General features: G+C 39.6%; 1 protein-coding gene across 1 annotated transcript in view; it reads right to left on the minus strand.

Moving 5' to 3' along the window:
* STAB1 (stabilin 1) overlaps positions 1-17,597 on the minus strand; it is a 139,278-nt gene that overhangs the window by 39,394 nt on the left and 82,287 nt on the right. Inside the window, exons 38-47 of the mRNA XM_058173998.1 lie at positions 16,491-16,686; positions 14,946-15,041; positions 13,179-13,224; positions 12,028-12,107; positions 10,320-10,445; positions 9,237-9,310; positions 6,114-6,188; positions 4,882-4,998; positions 3,374-3,421; positions 212-295 (exon numbers count right to left, since the gene is read on the minus strand). Of these exons, the coding sequence (XP_058029981.1) occupies positions 212-295; positions 3,374-3,421; positions 4,882-4,998; positions 6,114-6,188; positions 9,237-9,310; positions 10,320-10,445; positions 12,028-12,107; positions 13,179-13,224; positions 14,946-15,041; positions 16,491-16,686 (942 nt within the window). The remainder of the gene's footprint in view (positions 1-211; positions 296-3,373; positions 3,422-4,881; positions 4,999-6,113; positions 6,189-9,236; positions 9,311-10,319; positions 10,446-12,027; positions 12,108-13,178; positions 13,225-14,945; positions 15,042-16,490; positions 16,687-17,597) is intronic.

Below are 17,597 nucleotides of genomic sequence, written 5' to 3' on the forward strand. Positions count from 1 at the left end.
TAAAGAGGAAGATCAAATTTAGTTGAAAATGTTTATGTTTGGAAGCAAAATCAGAAAAGCATATATGTTTAACTGAAACAAGAATTTGCCTAGAATTGATACTTCTCTTAAGGTTCTCTTAATGAACTCCTGATTTATATTAAACAAATTTCAGTGCAATGAATAAAGCCACCGCTTGGTTTTCAAATGCCACCTTTCACAGGCTGCTTACTGTGGTCCTTTTCTGTAGATAATCAGCATGTGGGACAAAAATGGTGTAGGGTCCTTTCCCCGTCATCTCCGTAACTCTATGAACCTATAGCAGAGAAAGAAGTCCAGGGATTAGTATAAATACCAAACAAAAGTTACAATCTACAGAAAAAAATATTTACATTTGGATTCAGAGAAATTCCAGTTTTCTTGGCAGCGCTCTGCAGGTGCTGCAAGATGTAATGTAATCTGGGGATTTTCAACATGCGGCCGTGCGGGTGATAGAGGGAGCACCGCGTTGCTCCCATATAACACCCATCCTGTGCGGCCTACACTGGCTACAGGTAGCTTTCCGGGTGCAATTCAAGGTCTTGGTTATCACCTTTAAAGCGCTCCATGGCTTAGGACCAGGGTATTTGCGAGACTGCCTTCTGCCACCAATTGCCTCCCAACGACCTGTGCGCTCCCACAGAGTGGGCCTCCTCAGGGTGCCGTCGACCAAACAATGTAGGTTGGCGGCCCCCAGGGGGAGGACCTTCTCTGTGGCGGCACCAGCCCTGTGGAACGAGCTTCCTCCGGGATTACGACAACTCCCCGACCTCCGGACCTTCAGACGTAAACTGAAGACTCTATTATTTCAGCGCGCTGGACTAGCCTAAGATAAAATGTTTTAGCAAATTTTAATGGGGTTTTTATTGGTTTTTATTGTTTTAGTGATCAGGCCATGGTAATATTTAGTTTTAACTGGGTTTTAATGCTTATTTATTATATTGTTTTAATATGCCTGTGAACCACCCTGAGTCCTACGGGAGATGGTGCAGTATATAAGTTTGATTAATAAATAAATAAATAAATAAACAGAGTTGCAATATCAGGTTCACGAGAAATGATAGCTCTATGCTGCACCAGTACCACTGTCCTTGGGATAGGATGCTGACTTTGGTTGCTAGCTGAGGAATTGGAAAAATTACAAAGAACAGCGAGAGGGGAAAAGCTTGGGAGATATAAGAATGGTTTAAGAAACTGGGTATGGTTAGGGTAAGAGAAGGCTAAGGAAAGACAGTCTTCTAAATATTAGAAAAACTTCTAATATTTCCTGGACTATCACAGGGAAGAAGGTGTAGGTTTCTTTTCCACAACTTCCAAGAACCATAAATGAAAACTTTATAGAAAGGATTTAAATTTGACATAAGAGGCAATTTCCTCACTGAGAGCTATGAAATGTTGGAACAACTTGGTTTCTGAAATTGTAGGTGCTCCACTATTGGTGATTTTTAAAAAAATAATGGCTGACATGTGTGCCAGCTCAATGGATATGGCATATTGATGGTACTGTTCCCCATTCTGTCCAATGGACCTCACCCAAGTGGTTTGAATGAAAATGTTAAAGAGGAAGATCAAATTTAGTTGTCTGGGTTTATATTCCTGCCCTGGGCAGTGAATTAGACATAAAAACCTTCAGGGTCCCTTTCAAACTGATGATTATATGAACTCTGCACCAGGGGTGAAATCTAAAAATTTTCCCTACCGGTTCTGTGGGCATGGCTTAATTGGTGGGCGTGGCTTCATGGTCAGACGACTGGGTGGGTGTGGCCAATAACAATAAATAATAAAAATAATAAACAAAGTATACAAAACAATGAGGTACCAAAAACCAACTTTCACACTTTACACACACACAACACAACAGACTCACACACAATGTAAAAGCAGCTGCACTTCACCCAAAATGGCCCCTGCAACAAGCAGGAACCTCACACAGCCACAAAAAGCTCAAAAACCAATTTTCACACTTTACACACAACACAACACAACACAACACAATTGACTCACACACAATGTAAAAGCTGCTGCACTTCACCCAAAATGGCCCCTGCAACAAGCAGGAACCTCACACAGCCACAAAAAGCTCAAAAACCAACTTTCACACTTTACACACGCACAACACAACACAACACGACTCTCTCTCTCACACACACACACAAAATGCCACATACAGCTTTGTGAGATTTTGTGTGTTTGTGTAGTTAGAGTGAAACACTACAGAAACACACCAAATCTCAGAAAGCTGCACAAATATTTTATTTTATTATTTTATTTTATTTGTATTTTTTAGATCAGGGGTCTCCAACCTTAGTAACTTTAAGGTTTGTGGACTTCAATTCCCAGAGTTCCTCAGCCAGGAAAGCAGGCAGATGAGTTGCTGACTGAGGAGATGGATTTCAGGCAGGCAGATTCAGTTGCTAGCTGATGCAACTGATGATGGCTTTCCCAGCCAGAAAGGAGCAGTTAGAAGGTAAGTGCTTCATCGCAGCCCAGGACCTCTTAAAAGGAGGTTTTCTACAAGCTCTTCAGCTGAAGAGCTTGTAGAAAACATGTTTTTTAAGGTCCTGGTGATGAGGAACTGAGCTGGGATCGCCAGAGGAGCCTTTTAAAATCTTTTCTTTCCAACCTCTTCGGCCAAAGAGGTTGTTTAAAAAAAGAGTTTAATGAGTTCTGATGATCTCAGCTGAGCTGCAGGATCATCAAAAGCTTTTTTTTAACTTTTAAAGGCATATTTTCGGCTGAAGAAAAACTGCTTTTAAAAGAAAAAAAAACTCTGATGATGGTGCGGCTCAGCAGGGGCAGGGGGCAGGGCCAGGGATTTTTGCTACCGGTTCTCCGAACCACCCGCCGCCATCGCTACTGGATCGGGTGAGCCAGTCCGAACTGGGAGCATTTCACCCCTGTTCTGCACTCATCATAGAAAATTTCCTCATTCCCTTTTTGTTCTAAGACCATTCTCTTCACTGGGTATTTTCTTTTACTGATTACATTAAATTCCACCCCTTTTTTCCATTGAGTCTTCAAGACAATTAACAATATTAAGCAAGAAATACAAAATATAAAATACAAAATAAGATACAAAAGCCAAAGATATAAAAATTGTTCACACATGGCTAAACACATGGATGCAGAAATAAAAACCAAGCTCAAAAAAACAAAAAAAAACACCCACCAGAAAAAAACATTTTATCAGTTAAGGGACTCTCTAGAATGGCATAGGTCAGCCTTCCCATTTTGATGCCTTTCAGATGTTCTGGTCTGTAGTTTTAATTTGATTGCACAGTTGCAGGAATGGTGGAAGGAACTTTTTGGATTTCACTCTAGTGTTTTACCACATAGAAATCCTTCTCATACCTACCCGGCTGTAACGAAGAAATTCAGAGGCATCTTGTCTTCCAATAAGTTCCTGAGGAAGGGAGGGAGGGAGGGAGGGATTAAACATGTTCACAATAACAAGTTTCTTCAAAATCTTAGGAAATATGTGCATAAAAACATTTACAGTAATAGGCTTCTAATACTATAATTGCAAATACGAAAACTCTCCCACTGCAAAATTATAATAGAGAAAAGCAGTTTTGATGCATGTCAGGCTTTGAGCCCTACATTCTGGCTGGAATCTTCATTTGTACTTGAACTGGTTGGCCAGAGGATTAATGGAGGCATGGATACAGTGACCTCTTGCAACCAAATGCAGAGGCTGGATTGATGTTATCTTTGATTCTGGCTCAAGGCTTCCCTGTGCCCCATGAGACTTGGAAGCCATCACTCTTCATATATGTGAACGTTAATTATTAATTTGAATTATTAATTATAATAATCATATTTGAACCATTCAATATAGGAATTATGCCCTTACCAATGAATCCCCAGATAGCATACATAAAAAAAGCTTTGTTTTGTTTGCATTTTCTTTCAAATGACAGTTCAACTGATTTATGATCTAATTAGAAATCTTTTACTAATTTTTAATTCATGGGATCATTTGCAACTATCTGTTCTTCCAGCATTTGGGAATGGATGCTCATAAATTTTGCAAGTTTTAAGATGTTTTAAGTTTTAACATGACCTGTGTTTAACACACAAAATCATCTATTGCAACATCCTTCCTGTAAATGACTACTTCAGCTTCAATCGCAATATTACAAGAGCAAAAAATAGATTCAAGCTTAATGTCAACCGCTTCAAACTTGATTGCAGAAAATATGACTTCTGCAACAGAGGAGTTAATGCTTGGAACTCATTACCTGACTCCATAGTCTCTACAAAAAATCCCAAAATCTTCAACCAAAAACTTTCTACTATTGACCTCACCCCATTCCTAAGAGGACTATAAGGGGCGTGCATAAGAGCACAAAAGTGCCTACCGTTCCTGTCCTATTGTTCCCTTCATTATATCAAATTAATATAGCTATGCATATCCTTTACATATATATTATATTTACATATATATATATTTGTTTTCTGAGGTTTTCACGGGTGTTTGTATATAGGTCTTTGGTTGTTCGGGTTTTCTCCCGTGTAAAATTGGAAGTGTCTTGGTGACGTTTCGACGAAGTCTCATTCGTCATCTTCAGGCTTCAGCTTCGTGCTTCTGGGAGCATTGCTCCCAGAAGCACGAAGCTGAAGCCTGAAGATGACGAATGAGACTTCGTCAAACGCCGCCAAGACACTTCCAATTTTACACGGAGAAAACCCAACAACTAAAGACCTATATATATATATATATATATATATATATATATATATATATATATATATATATATATATATATATATATATATTTCATGATATGTTTTTCTTTTTTTACTATGACAATGTTTATGTATACTGTTGTTACAAAATTAAATTAAAAAAAAATGTCTTACCTGCCATACAGTTCTACGGCATGTGAAGCCATCACCAGTTCCCAATATACAAAGGCATTTTCGTTTCCCATTTTCTTTTCTAAGGCACAGTGCTAGTGGACTGCAGCCACCATTATTCTGATCAAGAAAAGAAAAGCTAATAAGATGGAGCCATGGTTAGGGGTTATCAATCCCTCCTTTAGGCATAATTGTCTAGATGACTCTTCTTAAAACTTAGCTGTCAGGGGAGCAAGTCCCTATCCTTTTCACACAAGTGAGCGAGCTATTAACAGCTTTGGAGAAGAGAAAAGTAGTCATTTCAGTGAAAACAACTGTGTACAGAAAACTCGATGCCATGCCCTAAAGTTTTCCATGAACCTCTCAGTCATTCAAATACTTTAAAAGAGAAAGGTACCCTAATGGAATTCACCTTCTCTTTTAAGGAATTTGAAGCACATGAAATTTAAATTACCTATTTAATGGATATAGCTTTCTTGTTTGTGAAAAACACTTTTATTATTTCTTATTACTAGTGATTTACACGAAGAATTTCCTTATGTTATTCTGTTCCCATCTAAGGTTGCTGGGCTTGATAACAAGCCCCACAATCCCCATCATGAAATTAATTCCTCTAAATTGAAAGCCATACGATTGCTAGATTACCTTAATTCAGTAAGTGTTTACATCAATCAATAATAATGGTTTATTGACTAACACACAATTCGTTCAGTCCACTAAATAGACTAAGTTAAAAGCTATGGTTTATGAACTATGATCGTTGAATTAAAACAGTAAACCAAACAAAGCACAGTGTGATTTAGTGAAATGGTTGGTCCCCCCCACACACACACACCCAATTTATTACTGGAAACTTTTAAGGATTACCAAATAAAACAGGGCTGGGAAATGTGGTATCTATGGTACCATGCCATACATAAACCTTTTAAACTGGTAGCTGCTTGACCTTAAAATTGATCAAAATATTAAAAAAAACAAACACATGGCAGAAATATCACAAGATTGCCACTCAAAATCTTGTAAGATTTGGCTAGCAATGCTAAATGACTTCAGCGAACTCCTGATATTTTGGTTGCTTTAAAAAAAGGAGTTAATTTTTTATGTTATGCTGGATTACCTTTGTGATGAGTGGAATTACACCATTATCAACTCTCTGTGGGGTTAGTATTGTTTGCTTTTTTAAAATGTAAAAACTGGCATTCAGGAGACCTTTCAAAGAAAGGGCATCAACAAACCTCCAAGCAAGGATCAGTATATTCACACTTATTAATCCCATCACCAGTGAACCCGGGAAGACAGGCACAGGCAACCTGAGAGAAATAAAAACACCACCACATAGTTCACATTCAGAACTACAAACAGAGGGATACAAACTGCCAGACATCTTCTGCAGCAACAATAAAGATGCAGATAACTGTCACTTTCCTGCTCTGTCTCTTTCTGCTATTGTAAAATAGAAGAAGTGTGTCCTACATATGCAGGCTTTGCAGCTGCTGTGAGTGCCAAAAGTGGCGAGAGCATAATCAGTTAATAGTCACATTGCAAATGAGCAAGCCCCGTGTGTTTTAAGCCATTGGATGTTCCCACTGGGGAAGCAGAACAGTGATTACACACCAGTGATGGGTTTCAAAACTTTTTACTACTGGTTCTGTGGGTGGCTTGGTGGGCATGGCAGGGGAGGGATACTATAAAATCTCCATTCCCACCCCACTCCGGGGGAAGGATACTGCAAAATCCCCATTTCCTCCCAATCAGCTGGGACTTGGGAGGCAGAGAATAGATGGGGGTGGGGCCAGTCAGAATTTTTACTACTGGTTCTCCGCTATCGGTTCTCAAAATTTCCGCTACCGGTTCTCTAGAACTAGTCAGAACCTGCTGAAACCCACCTCTGGTACACACTTGCCACACTTCAGAGTGAGTATGTAAAGGACAGACTACAGGAGGACTACCCCCAGACTTCCTCTCCCTTGGTAGCATCAGCCATAGACCTATAGCTATGTTGGGCTCTTTCAATCCTGGGCGCATGAATGGTACCTCCCTTGGCCTCTCATCCATGGGATGGAAATCCCAGCCATTGTTGTAGATGTTAGACCTTAAATTACTTTGATCCACCTCTCCATGCATGATCAGCAAGGGGATAAAGCAGGTGGCAAGGAAGATATGCAGCTTACAGCAGGGGTCTCCAACCTTAGTAACTTTATGTCGTGTCCCACTCCTCCGCTGACGGCTGGGTCAGGGAAATCCGAATCAGGCTTGCCTCTGCAGCTCTGCCCAAAGTCCTAGCAAAGTCCTCAGAGCAGGCAGGAGACCAGTAAGTGACTTCAGCAAGATAAGTTCGACTTTTGCCTGACTCAGAGACTGCCAGAAAGTAGATCCTTTATATAGGCCATGGGGTGTGGCTCCATGACTCAGCACTCATTAAAGCCTGCCCCTCCCTTCCTTCTGTTGCCTCCGCCTCTCCAATCTTCTGATGCGAGGATTACTCCAATCAGCTGTTGTTGGGAGTAAACCCTCCTCAGGCTCACCTGCTGTGGAGGAGGGGGAGGGGTCTAGCTGCTCCGTTTGCCTGGGCATGGAGTCAGGGCTGGGGCAGGGAGATGCTCCTTCTTCTGCAGTTTGTGTGGGCATGGAGCCAGGACTTGGGCCGGGAGGCATACATTCCTCAGTGTTCGGGAGCAGGTAAGAAGGCCCCGGCTGCTCTGAGGGCGGGCAAGACACAACACTTTAAGGCTTGTGGACTTCAATTCCCTCAGCTGAGGAACTCTGGGAGTTGAAGTCCACAAACCTTAAAGTTACTAAGATTGGAGACCCCTGGCTTACAGGATATAACAGAAATGCTACTGCTGCCTCATCAGTGGCCATTTATGCTGATGATTCAGCTGCCTGCCCAGATTAAAAAAAGCAAGACACAAATAACCAAACCATACTTTGAATTTACTCTGGGAGACCAACTCTATAACAGAAAACCTGGTACCACATGGAGCTTTATAACTATGTGCAGGGATGTAATGAGATTATCTGTTGGCGGGGGTGGGGGAGGGGTGGTGGGGTGGGGGAGGTTGTGATGCACTTTTTTAAAAAGGCCAGGGCTTTCATCACATGCTTGAAACTACCATCTTGACTTTTTTGTCTCTCTCTGCAGACACCCTCACTGTGTGATTAAGAACAAGCAATACAATCTTTCGTCTACTTCATTACAAATAAGCCCCATTAAACTTACAGCCAAACATAACACAGTGTTCTGAGACTGATCCCTGCAATCTTGGGACTGTCAAAAATCACAGAAGCAATAGACAGAGGAAGAAGCATAGGAAAATGAATTGTTTGTGCGTGCCTTAATGTATACGTCTGGACAATTTTAGGGATTTTACAGTGTCAAAATCCTAGCACAATTTATAAAAGTTGAAGTATTTCCTGCAGCTTTTTATACAGATGAAGAATGAAAGAGAAATTCAGATTAGTGTTGTTAGTATCCTTGCTTTTTTCATACAAAGGTTTAGAATTTATTACAAGTCTCTTAAGCATGCATTCACAGCTTTTACTTACCACAGCATCCAACAGTAAGAGTAATATACACAATATATACTAAGTATGTTATAATAAGCTTACATTATCTTGTAAATATAAAAATGATTGAAATCGGGACTTAATAAAGAAACTATCATTTTATTTGGCTGATCACAGAGGAATCAAGGAAAGGCTTGAGCAAACAGGAAGATTTACCTGTGCCACAGAAACAGGAAACAAATACTTGTCCCAAGTAGAAGAAACAAAGTGCGCTGCTCAACAACTTTTTTTAGTTAAGGCTCTAAAGGAAATGAGGGTCTCAAATATTATGAAAATAAAGCTACAATGATATGGGGTAAGATAGGAAACAAAAGTGAATATTTCAGTATTAAGTGATATGCTCTCAGCTGTTTTTCAATTATAAGCAGTGGTGGGATTCAAATAATTTAACAACCAGTTTTCTGCCCTAATGACCAGCTGGGTAGGCGTGGCTCAGTGGTCATGTGACTGTGTGGGCATGGCCAACTCAACATCATTCACATCGATGGGCGCTTTGCCTTAGCTGTTACAATGTAATAAGGGTTAACCAGAGAAGCAGTTTCTGTAAGCAGGGCAATAAAGTTTAGGCTAGAAATAACACCAGAATGTTTCTTTCCTGCCTGCCTTACAGGATTAGCCCTGTAAAGTGGAAAAAAACAAAATAAGGTTTCTTCCAATGACTGGTTCTCTGAACTGCTTAGAAAGTTAACAACCGGTTCTCCTGAATAGGTGCGAACTGGCTGAATCACACCACTAATTATAAGCATATTATTAGTAAACTTCAAAATAGGGTAAGATAAAAATTTGCTTACCAAAGCTGGCCCTGTTTTAATACATGTTGCATTTTGGTGGCATCCTCCATTGTTTTCTAAGCACCGATCCAGTTCTACACATAGAAAAATACCCATTATATCAGATTGCTTCCACTGTAAAATATGACTATGTTACAAAACAAGGTCTTAGAAGATACAAATCAAAGAATAGCCTGTTAACTTGTGCAATAATAAGTGTAAGGATGAGCAAAGATAAACCAGGATACATTTTTGATCTTTCTAAATGCCCCAAATGTTCTTCGTAAAAAATCATCATTGATTAGGGAAAAACAATATCATATGAAAGGACAGTATGGGAAAAAAACTTTCAAACAGTTTTTACCTTTCCAAGTGGAACATTCATACAGTCCCTGTTACAAAGTCTATCCCACCTACATATGGAGCAAACAATGGCATTCATTCTAACAGTAAACTTTGTAACCTGTCCTCATTGCTGGTGAAGAATCCTCTTCTCCATTACTCAGCGATCATGTCCACATTATTTTGCCATTTGCCTTGCTTAAATTGAAGTAGCCAGCTACACGTACATGTATATTTTAAGAAAGCACTGACTACCTGGGCTGATGTAAAAGGCGGCCAGGTCCTTATCAGGGAGATGGGTGGCATATAAATATAATAAATAAATAAAAGGCAACTTCTCTGCAAGAGAAATATCACCATCCTATTTATCATGCTTTAAATATTTCATCTTTTAAATTCATTTATCTGGGTAATGGTCTATCCCAATATTTAGTTATTAATCCCACTTATATGGTTGCCAATTTCATAAAAGTGACTCTGGGAAGAAACAAATTTTTTTTTAAGCCAAATCAGCTATCCCTTCATCTGCTTTGAACTGTATGATGCTTATCCCAAAAATGCTTTTTCATGAGGCAATTGGATTTTTTGGTTTTTCTTTGAAGATGTTTTGCTTCTCATCCAAGAAGCTTCTTCAGCTCTTGAATGAGAAGCGAAACATCTTCAAAGAAAAACCAGAAAGTCCAGTTGCCTCTTGAAAAAGCACCTTTGGGACAACCATGACCTGGATGGCTGAGAATCTCCATAGACATGGATGATACTTACCTCTGCATAAAGTTCCATCTCCTGAATAACCTTCTTTGCAACTGCAGATGTTTTTGCCCGGTGCTATTTTGGTACAGTTGGCATATATGGAACAGCCGCCATTATCCTCAGCACACGGGTCTATTTCTGAATTGCCAAAGAAAAAGAGGGTGAGATAAAATAGAAAACAGTTTCGCACAGGTATGGAAAGCACATTTGCTAACACCCTGGGAACCTTGGTCCAGACTGTGATTTGAATCTTTGCTTTCCTCCAGTGCAATCCTGTATATGAAGCAGGATGTTTCTGCTGTTCTTCTACAACCATCAGGACCTTGCAAATCTGCTCCTGGGTTTACAGGAATGGTATTGTGAAACTACAGTGAAATATGGTAGGGAGGGCTCATGTGGGATATAGAAAATTATATTTCAGAAGAATGGTTTGGAGAATTTTGTGTGCTCCTTGACCTGAATGGAAGAGCAGGCAAGGATTTCAAGCCTTTGTTTTACCCAGTTGTGAGTTTCCTCAAGCCAGTTGCCAGAGAATACACATAAGGGTTTCACGCCCATTTTTGCCTGATACGCCAGTTGCGCCCCTTTCTGGATCAGGCTTCCTTATGCACAGTCACCCATGCCCTTGTTACATCCCCCCTGGACAACTGCAACACTCTCTACATGGGGCTCCCCTTGAAGGGGACCCGGAGGCTTCAACTGATTCAGAATGCGGCTGCGCGGGTGATAGAGGGAGCACCTCGTGGCTCCCGTGTGACACCTCTCCTGCGCAGTCTGCACTGGCTCCCAGTGATCTTCCGGGTCCAATTCAAGGTGCTTGTTATCACCTTCAAAGCGCTCCATGGCTTAGGACCCGGGTATTTACAGGACCGCCTACTGCCACCAATAGCCTCACACCGACCTGTGCGCTCTCACAAAGAGGGCGTCCTCCGGATACCGTCAGCCAAACAATGTCGGCTGGCGACCTCCAGGGGGAGGGCCTTCTCTGTGGGGGCTCCCACCCTCTGGAATGAGCTGCCTCCGGGGCTTCGTCAACTCCCCGACCTCTGGACTTTTCGCCGCGAGCTGAAGACGCTGTTGTTTCGACGTGCAGGACTAGCTTGAACATAGTTTTAATTTTAGGGTTTTAATTAGGGTTTTAAACGGGGTTTTAAATTGTATTTAAATTTTTAGGCCGTTATTGAATCAGTTTTTTATATAGTTTTTTAAATTTGTATTGTATGTACTGTGTTTTTATTGGCTGTGAACCGCCCTGAGTCCTTCGGAGAAGGGCGGTATACAAATATAATAAATAAATAAATAAATAAATAAATAAATAAATAAATAAATAAATAAATAAATAAATAAATAAACCTATGTCTTGCCATGGATGCAGACAAAAAGGAGTTTATGTAAGTTTATTCTTCAGTATAAATGTTTCTCTTCAAAAATGCTCCTTTCTCTTCACCCAGCAACTAGCCATTGAAAGTCTGAACATAGCACATAGGAAAGGCATTGAATGCTACATTTTAAATGATATGAAATTTACTTTGATAATGTTTTACTAGTTGTAATGCTGAAATGGGGAACATGTGTATGTCAGCAGTGCTTGTACATGTGATTAGTGAAAAATGTGGTCACTTTTAGCTATTATAGATCTATCTCTATGTATTGCAGATCTTACCCGTGGGGTTATTTTATCAAGCATGAATTATGAATTGAAAGCATTTGCCAGCAATACCTTTGCAAGAGGTTCCATTTCCAGAATAACCAGCAGAACAGGAGCAGGTGGGTTGAGAAGTAGTAGAGTCATTCACGCAACTGAAACAGAATAAAAAGGGATTGAGAATTATATATAAACTCATACACATATGCTTCTGATACTGTGTGTTAAATGTGTTGTGCTTGTTTGCCTGGATCACATTGCTCCCCTTCCCTCATTTGTCTAAATGTGTAGTTACGAAACAGAGATACACTGCAGGAAGCTCAAGTTTCTGATATATGTTTCTTTCACATGCTCAAAGTGGAATTTCTGCACCTTGGAAATAAATGAAGATTGCTATTGAAAACAATTACAAAGTAAATCCTTCTGAGGCAGGAATTAGTGATTATGGTTATTAATAGGCCCATTAATATTATATGAAAATCACTCAGTGGCAATAATTCATCTTACTTATTTGGATAAGAAAATTAATAAATCATGGGAAATGTCATGCTTACTCTTGTTCAGAATGGGAAGATATAGTTTGAGAGACATTTATATTTAAATTAAGCAAGATCTTGATAAACAGAATCTATACTTTCACAGGTTTTATTTGTAAATAATCTCCTCTAATGTATTAATTGTACACTAGAGATTTTAATAACCGCCAGATCACTTTTAAGAAATTAAGGAATGTATAATAGAGAGGTTTAATTAAAAACTCAGCTTCCTAGAAATACTGCTTAATTTATTATTGATTAGATTTTTATCCCATCTACCCTGTTTCCCCAAAAATAAGACCTCCCTGGAAATATTTAAATGCATGCGCAGCCAGTCCCCGCCATTTCCTCTGGTTAGGGTAAGGGAGACAGAGCTGGAAATCAGGTAAGATGGCAAGAGGAGCCTCGTCTTGCTCCAAGCCCCAAAATAATAAGACCTCCCCAAAAACAAGACCAAGCACTTATTTCGGAGTTCAAAAAAATATAAGACAGAGTCCTATTTTTGGGGAAACATGGTATATTAACATACAAGTTATCCAAGGTAATAAACATAGATGATACTCCTCCCTCCTCCTCTTATCACAACAACCCTGTGGAGAAAAAGAGGAAAAATATCCCTGTGAGAGTTGTTAATGAAAATAATCACATAGCTTCAAATATGTTTTAAATTATAAGTATAATTGTACTTACTTTGCATTCACATCACATGTACCATTGCAGAAATCAGTTTCAATCTCTGTAAGAGAACATTTTATTAGAATATTGTCCAATCTCTAAGCAAAAATAATTCTTTCAAACAGTCATGTACTTTGTAATGTGGGAATGATTTTTGGAGGCATAAGAAAGATCTTATAAAAGATACACTGCGCTTCAGAAGCAGAGGTGATCTGGGAAGCATTTCAGAAAGGACCCTGCCTAGTTTCCTAGAGAATAAAGGGAATGGAGGAGGGGGGAGAATTCTCACAAGATTCTGTTAATGTAACCTTACAATACAAAAGCATTATTGGAGTCAGCTGGTGTCAGCTGGAGAGCTGACAGCTGAGTTTGAGACTAGAATTCTGCACAATGGGGTGAGCTCCCATTACTTGCTTCAGCTCCTGCCCACTTAGAAGTTCAAAACCACGCAAATGCAAATAGATAAATAGATAGCCCTTTAGTGGGAAGATAACAGCATACCATGTGCCTTTGGCATATAGCCGTGCTGGCCACATGAGCATGGAAATTGTCTTCTGACAATGCTGGCTACCTTGGCCAAGAAATAGAGATGAGCAGCGTGGCCTAGAGTCAGACACAACTGACAAGAAAACCTTTACATTTACCTTATTCATGGTACACTTTTTGTTTGGATTACCTCACTAACATCAGTCTTGGAAGACTTCTGCTCTCTTTCTAAGAGAGGTAGAAAAATCCCACTTGGAGTTTTAAAACTGGCCTTCAATCCACTGGGACACCTCTATCTGCCAAGCATCTAGCTACAGCACTGCTGCAAATGAGCAGCAAGGGGATGTGCAAGTAGCCAATTTACAGAATGCCATGATACAACTAACACAAGAGCTGCAACAGAATTTGCCTTAAACTGCAGCAGCACAGCAACATGAAGCTCAGCCAGTACTCCTGCATTCTTACTTTGGCTTATCAGAAAAATTCAGAGTGGGCCAGGATCAGTTCTGGACCTTCACAGCTCAATGTGAAATGTTTATGGCAGGTAGACCAGTGGAGTTTTCCAAATGCTATTATAGTACATTGGCCTAGAGTCTAAGCTCTTATTTTTTTAAAAAAAAAATTTGTTTAATGTTAAGAATAAGAATAGAATGCAATGTGAATGCAATGCTATTCTCAAATCAATCTCTATTTTCAGCAAGAACTCTGGGTCTAAGATAGGGCTTAGAAAATAAAAGGCAGGTGGTTGCTATTCAATTGTTTGTTTGCTTTTTTGCCTTCTGATATATGGGTGTTTTATGATTGGTTACACTATATCATGGCCACTTTTTGGTGAGAAAGCCCATTGCATGTTCTCGCATTTCAAATGTGCCCACTAACTCCAAAAGACTGGGCTCTGGAGTATGTCACATTACTGATTCATAATATTACTATTTTTTCATTCTACTTGAGGAACCTAATTAAAGCAGGAATAGCTTATAAGCTACATACTTAATTGATTAAATGTCCAAAATATTGCACAACTTTTATTTTTTATGGTGTTCCTTTTTCAATAGCAATAGTAGTTCTGGTATATTTGATTATCCCTTATGTTTGCAATATATTTGTATTCATCCCATAGATTTGTCCTGAGAACCAGGCATCTTCTGCAGATTTGACCACAGGAAAAGAAAAGGGACAACAAAACTCCAGTTCTGAGATTTTGAATGTAGCCCTTTCTCATTTCTTTTAAATTTGATTTTTTTTAAAAAACAATAGGGTCAAATCTAGAATGATAGGCCTTGTTTCCCAACTTACCTTGGTCACAATTAATTCCTTTAAATCCCGAGTTGCATGTGCATCTTCCATCACCTAACAACCCATCGTTGCACTGCCCTTTATTGCAATTGCACTCTAAGAAGAAACATAAGTCTTTGTCAGGTACAAATTAATACATCCAAAGTTACCTATGCTGGTTTTTCTGCACCATCATGGCCAACGAAAAATTAATTATAATTATATGCAGCTTTTGTCACTATCAATAACTGCACAGGATCCTAGAAATGAAATGTGAGTGAAAATATTTGACAAATGCATACAATATTTGTGGAATAAAGTTTTAAGAGTTCACAACTTATCTAGCGTTAGAATAACAAAAGACATTTGAGTGTCTTGCAGGTGGTCCTAGACTAAAGCAGTGGATGAATCCAGAACATCTCCATTGAAGCAAAATTAAATAGGATAATTGTCTGGCCATCTGATTGATGACTTGTTGTTTGGGCCACATTAAAAATCGGAGGATGGCATCAAGTTTGGAGACTGCATGCAAGTCTTTTTGTGAGCGTCACTGTTTTAGACCAAAAACTTCTCCTATGCAGTAGCACAGATGCTATTCTGATATTCGAGCCAGAGATGGCATAGGTGGCATAGAATTTTGATCATAAAAATGAAAAAAACAAACAAACACTGTTTTCCTAATTATTTATACAGGTGGTCCTCGTCTTACAACCATTGTTTTCAGACTGTTTGAAGCTAAAAAAGCACTAAAAGTGACCTAAAACTGGTCCTTGCACTTACAAATGTTGTAGCATCCCCATAGTCATGTGATTAAAATTCAAGCTCTTGGCAACTGGCATGTATTTACTGTGGTTGCAGTATCCTGTGTGTGTGTGTGTGTGTCACGTGACTGCCTTCTGTGAACTTCCCAGCCAGCTTGAAATAAGCAAAGTCAATAGGGGAAGCTGGATTCACTTAACAACTGTCTGATTCATTGAACAATTGCAGTGATTTCCTTAACAACCATGGCAAAAATGTTGTAAAAATTTGGCATGACTAACTTAACAACCATCTTGCTTAGCGATGGAAATTTTGGTCCCAGTTGTGGTCTCAAGTCAAGGACTCCCTGAGCAGGTAGTCCTTGACTTATAACCATTCTTTTAGTGACTGTTTGAAGTTACAGCGGCACTGAAAAAAAGTGATTTATGACCATTTTCACACTTACAACCATTGCAGCATCCCCTTGGTCAAAATTTGGATGCTGGGCAATTGGTATGTATTTATGACAGTCACGCGATCCCCTTTGGTGACCCTCTGACAAGCAAAGTCAATGGGGAAGCCAGATTCGCTTAACAACCTTCTTACTAACTTAACTAACTGCAATGATTCATTTAACAACTGTGGCATGAAAGGTCGTAAAATGGGGCAAAACTCAAAAAATGTCTTGCTTAGCAATGTCAATTTTGGGTTCAATTGTGGTCATAAGTTGAGGGCCACCTGTACAGTATTTTGAAAGAAATAAGTAGCCCCAATTAAGAAAATCAGGTGCAAATGCCACAATAAGGATGATTTAACAGTCATAATCACCTGATTGACACTTGGGTCCATATCTTCCTGCCTGACACATTTCACAGGCTGTGCCATGGAAACCTTCTTGGCACTGGCAATCTCCATTGCCTTCAATGCCATCTTGACACACCCCATTGCCGGAGCACCAGTTGCCTACTTTCCCAGGACACATCTCACACATCACACCATAGTAGCCTGGACAGCAGACAGAGACCTCAGGAAACAGATAGATTGATAGTCAGAGCAGGAAAAAATAGAGATTTGTAAGGATTACTGCTGAGTGTCTCTTTATTTTGATTCTTCCTTGCAAGCCATCCAGTGTCATAACATTTGAGTTGAACAGAGGCATAGAATCAAAATCACACGAAGTATTAGTATTGCTTGATAAATCCTTAGGAAGACCAAATACTGTATCCGGTTTTTGGTTACCACATTACAAAAAAGATGTTGAGACTTTGGAAAAGAAAAAAAAGAAGAGCAACTGATTAAGGGCCTGGAGACAACAACATATGAAGAACAGTTACAGGATTGGGTATGGCTAGTCTGGTGAAAAGAAGGGCTTTGATAGCAGTGTTCCAATATTTGAGCGGCTGCACAAAGAAGAGGGGTCAACTTATTTTCTAAAGTACCAGAAGGCTAGATAAGAAACAATGGATGGAAACTACTTAAGGAGAAGCAACCGGGAATTAAGGAGAAACTTCCTAACAGGTAACTAGTGGAACCGCTTGCCTTCAGAAGCTGTGGGTGCTTTATCACTATCCTTAAAGACTGGACAGCCACCTGTCTGAAATGGTATAGGGTCTCCTGCTTGAGCAGGGGGGTGGACCAGAAGACCTCCAAGGTCCCTTCCTGCTCTATTCTGACTGATTGATTAGATGGCCACATAAAATCTTCAGTAGAAATTGATGACATGTTCAAAAGTTTATATTGCTTAGGGCTTGAAATGGTATCATAATAGCATCTTCTTGCTTATCATTTCTGATATGGCACCAGTAATATCAATATAACTCTATGCATCAGCAGGGTAGTCAGTTATGTATTCGCTCAGATTATGAGTGAGAAATTGATCTCAGTCTCTTAATAAATAAACACTTCTGGGCCAGTGGAAGAAAATAATTACATGGG

The sequence above is a fragment of the Ahaetulla prasina genome, chromosome 2 (genome assembly GCF_028640845.1).
Source record: "Ahaetulla prasina isolate Xishuangbanna chromosome 2, ASM2864084v1, whole genome shotgun sequence".
Taxonomy (NCBI): Eukaryota; Metazoa; Chordata; class Lepidosauria; order Squamata; family Colubridae; genus Ahaetulla; species Ahaetulla prasina.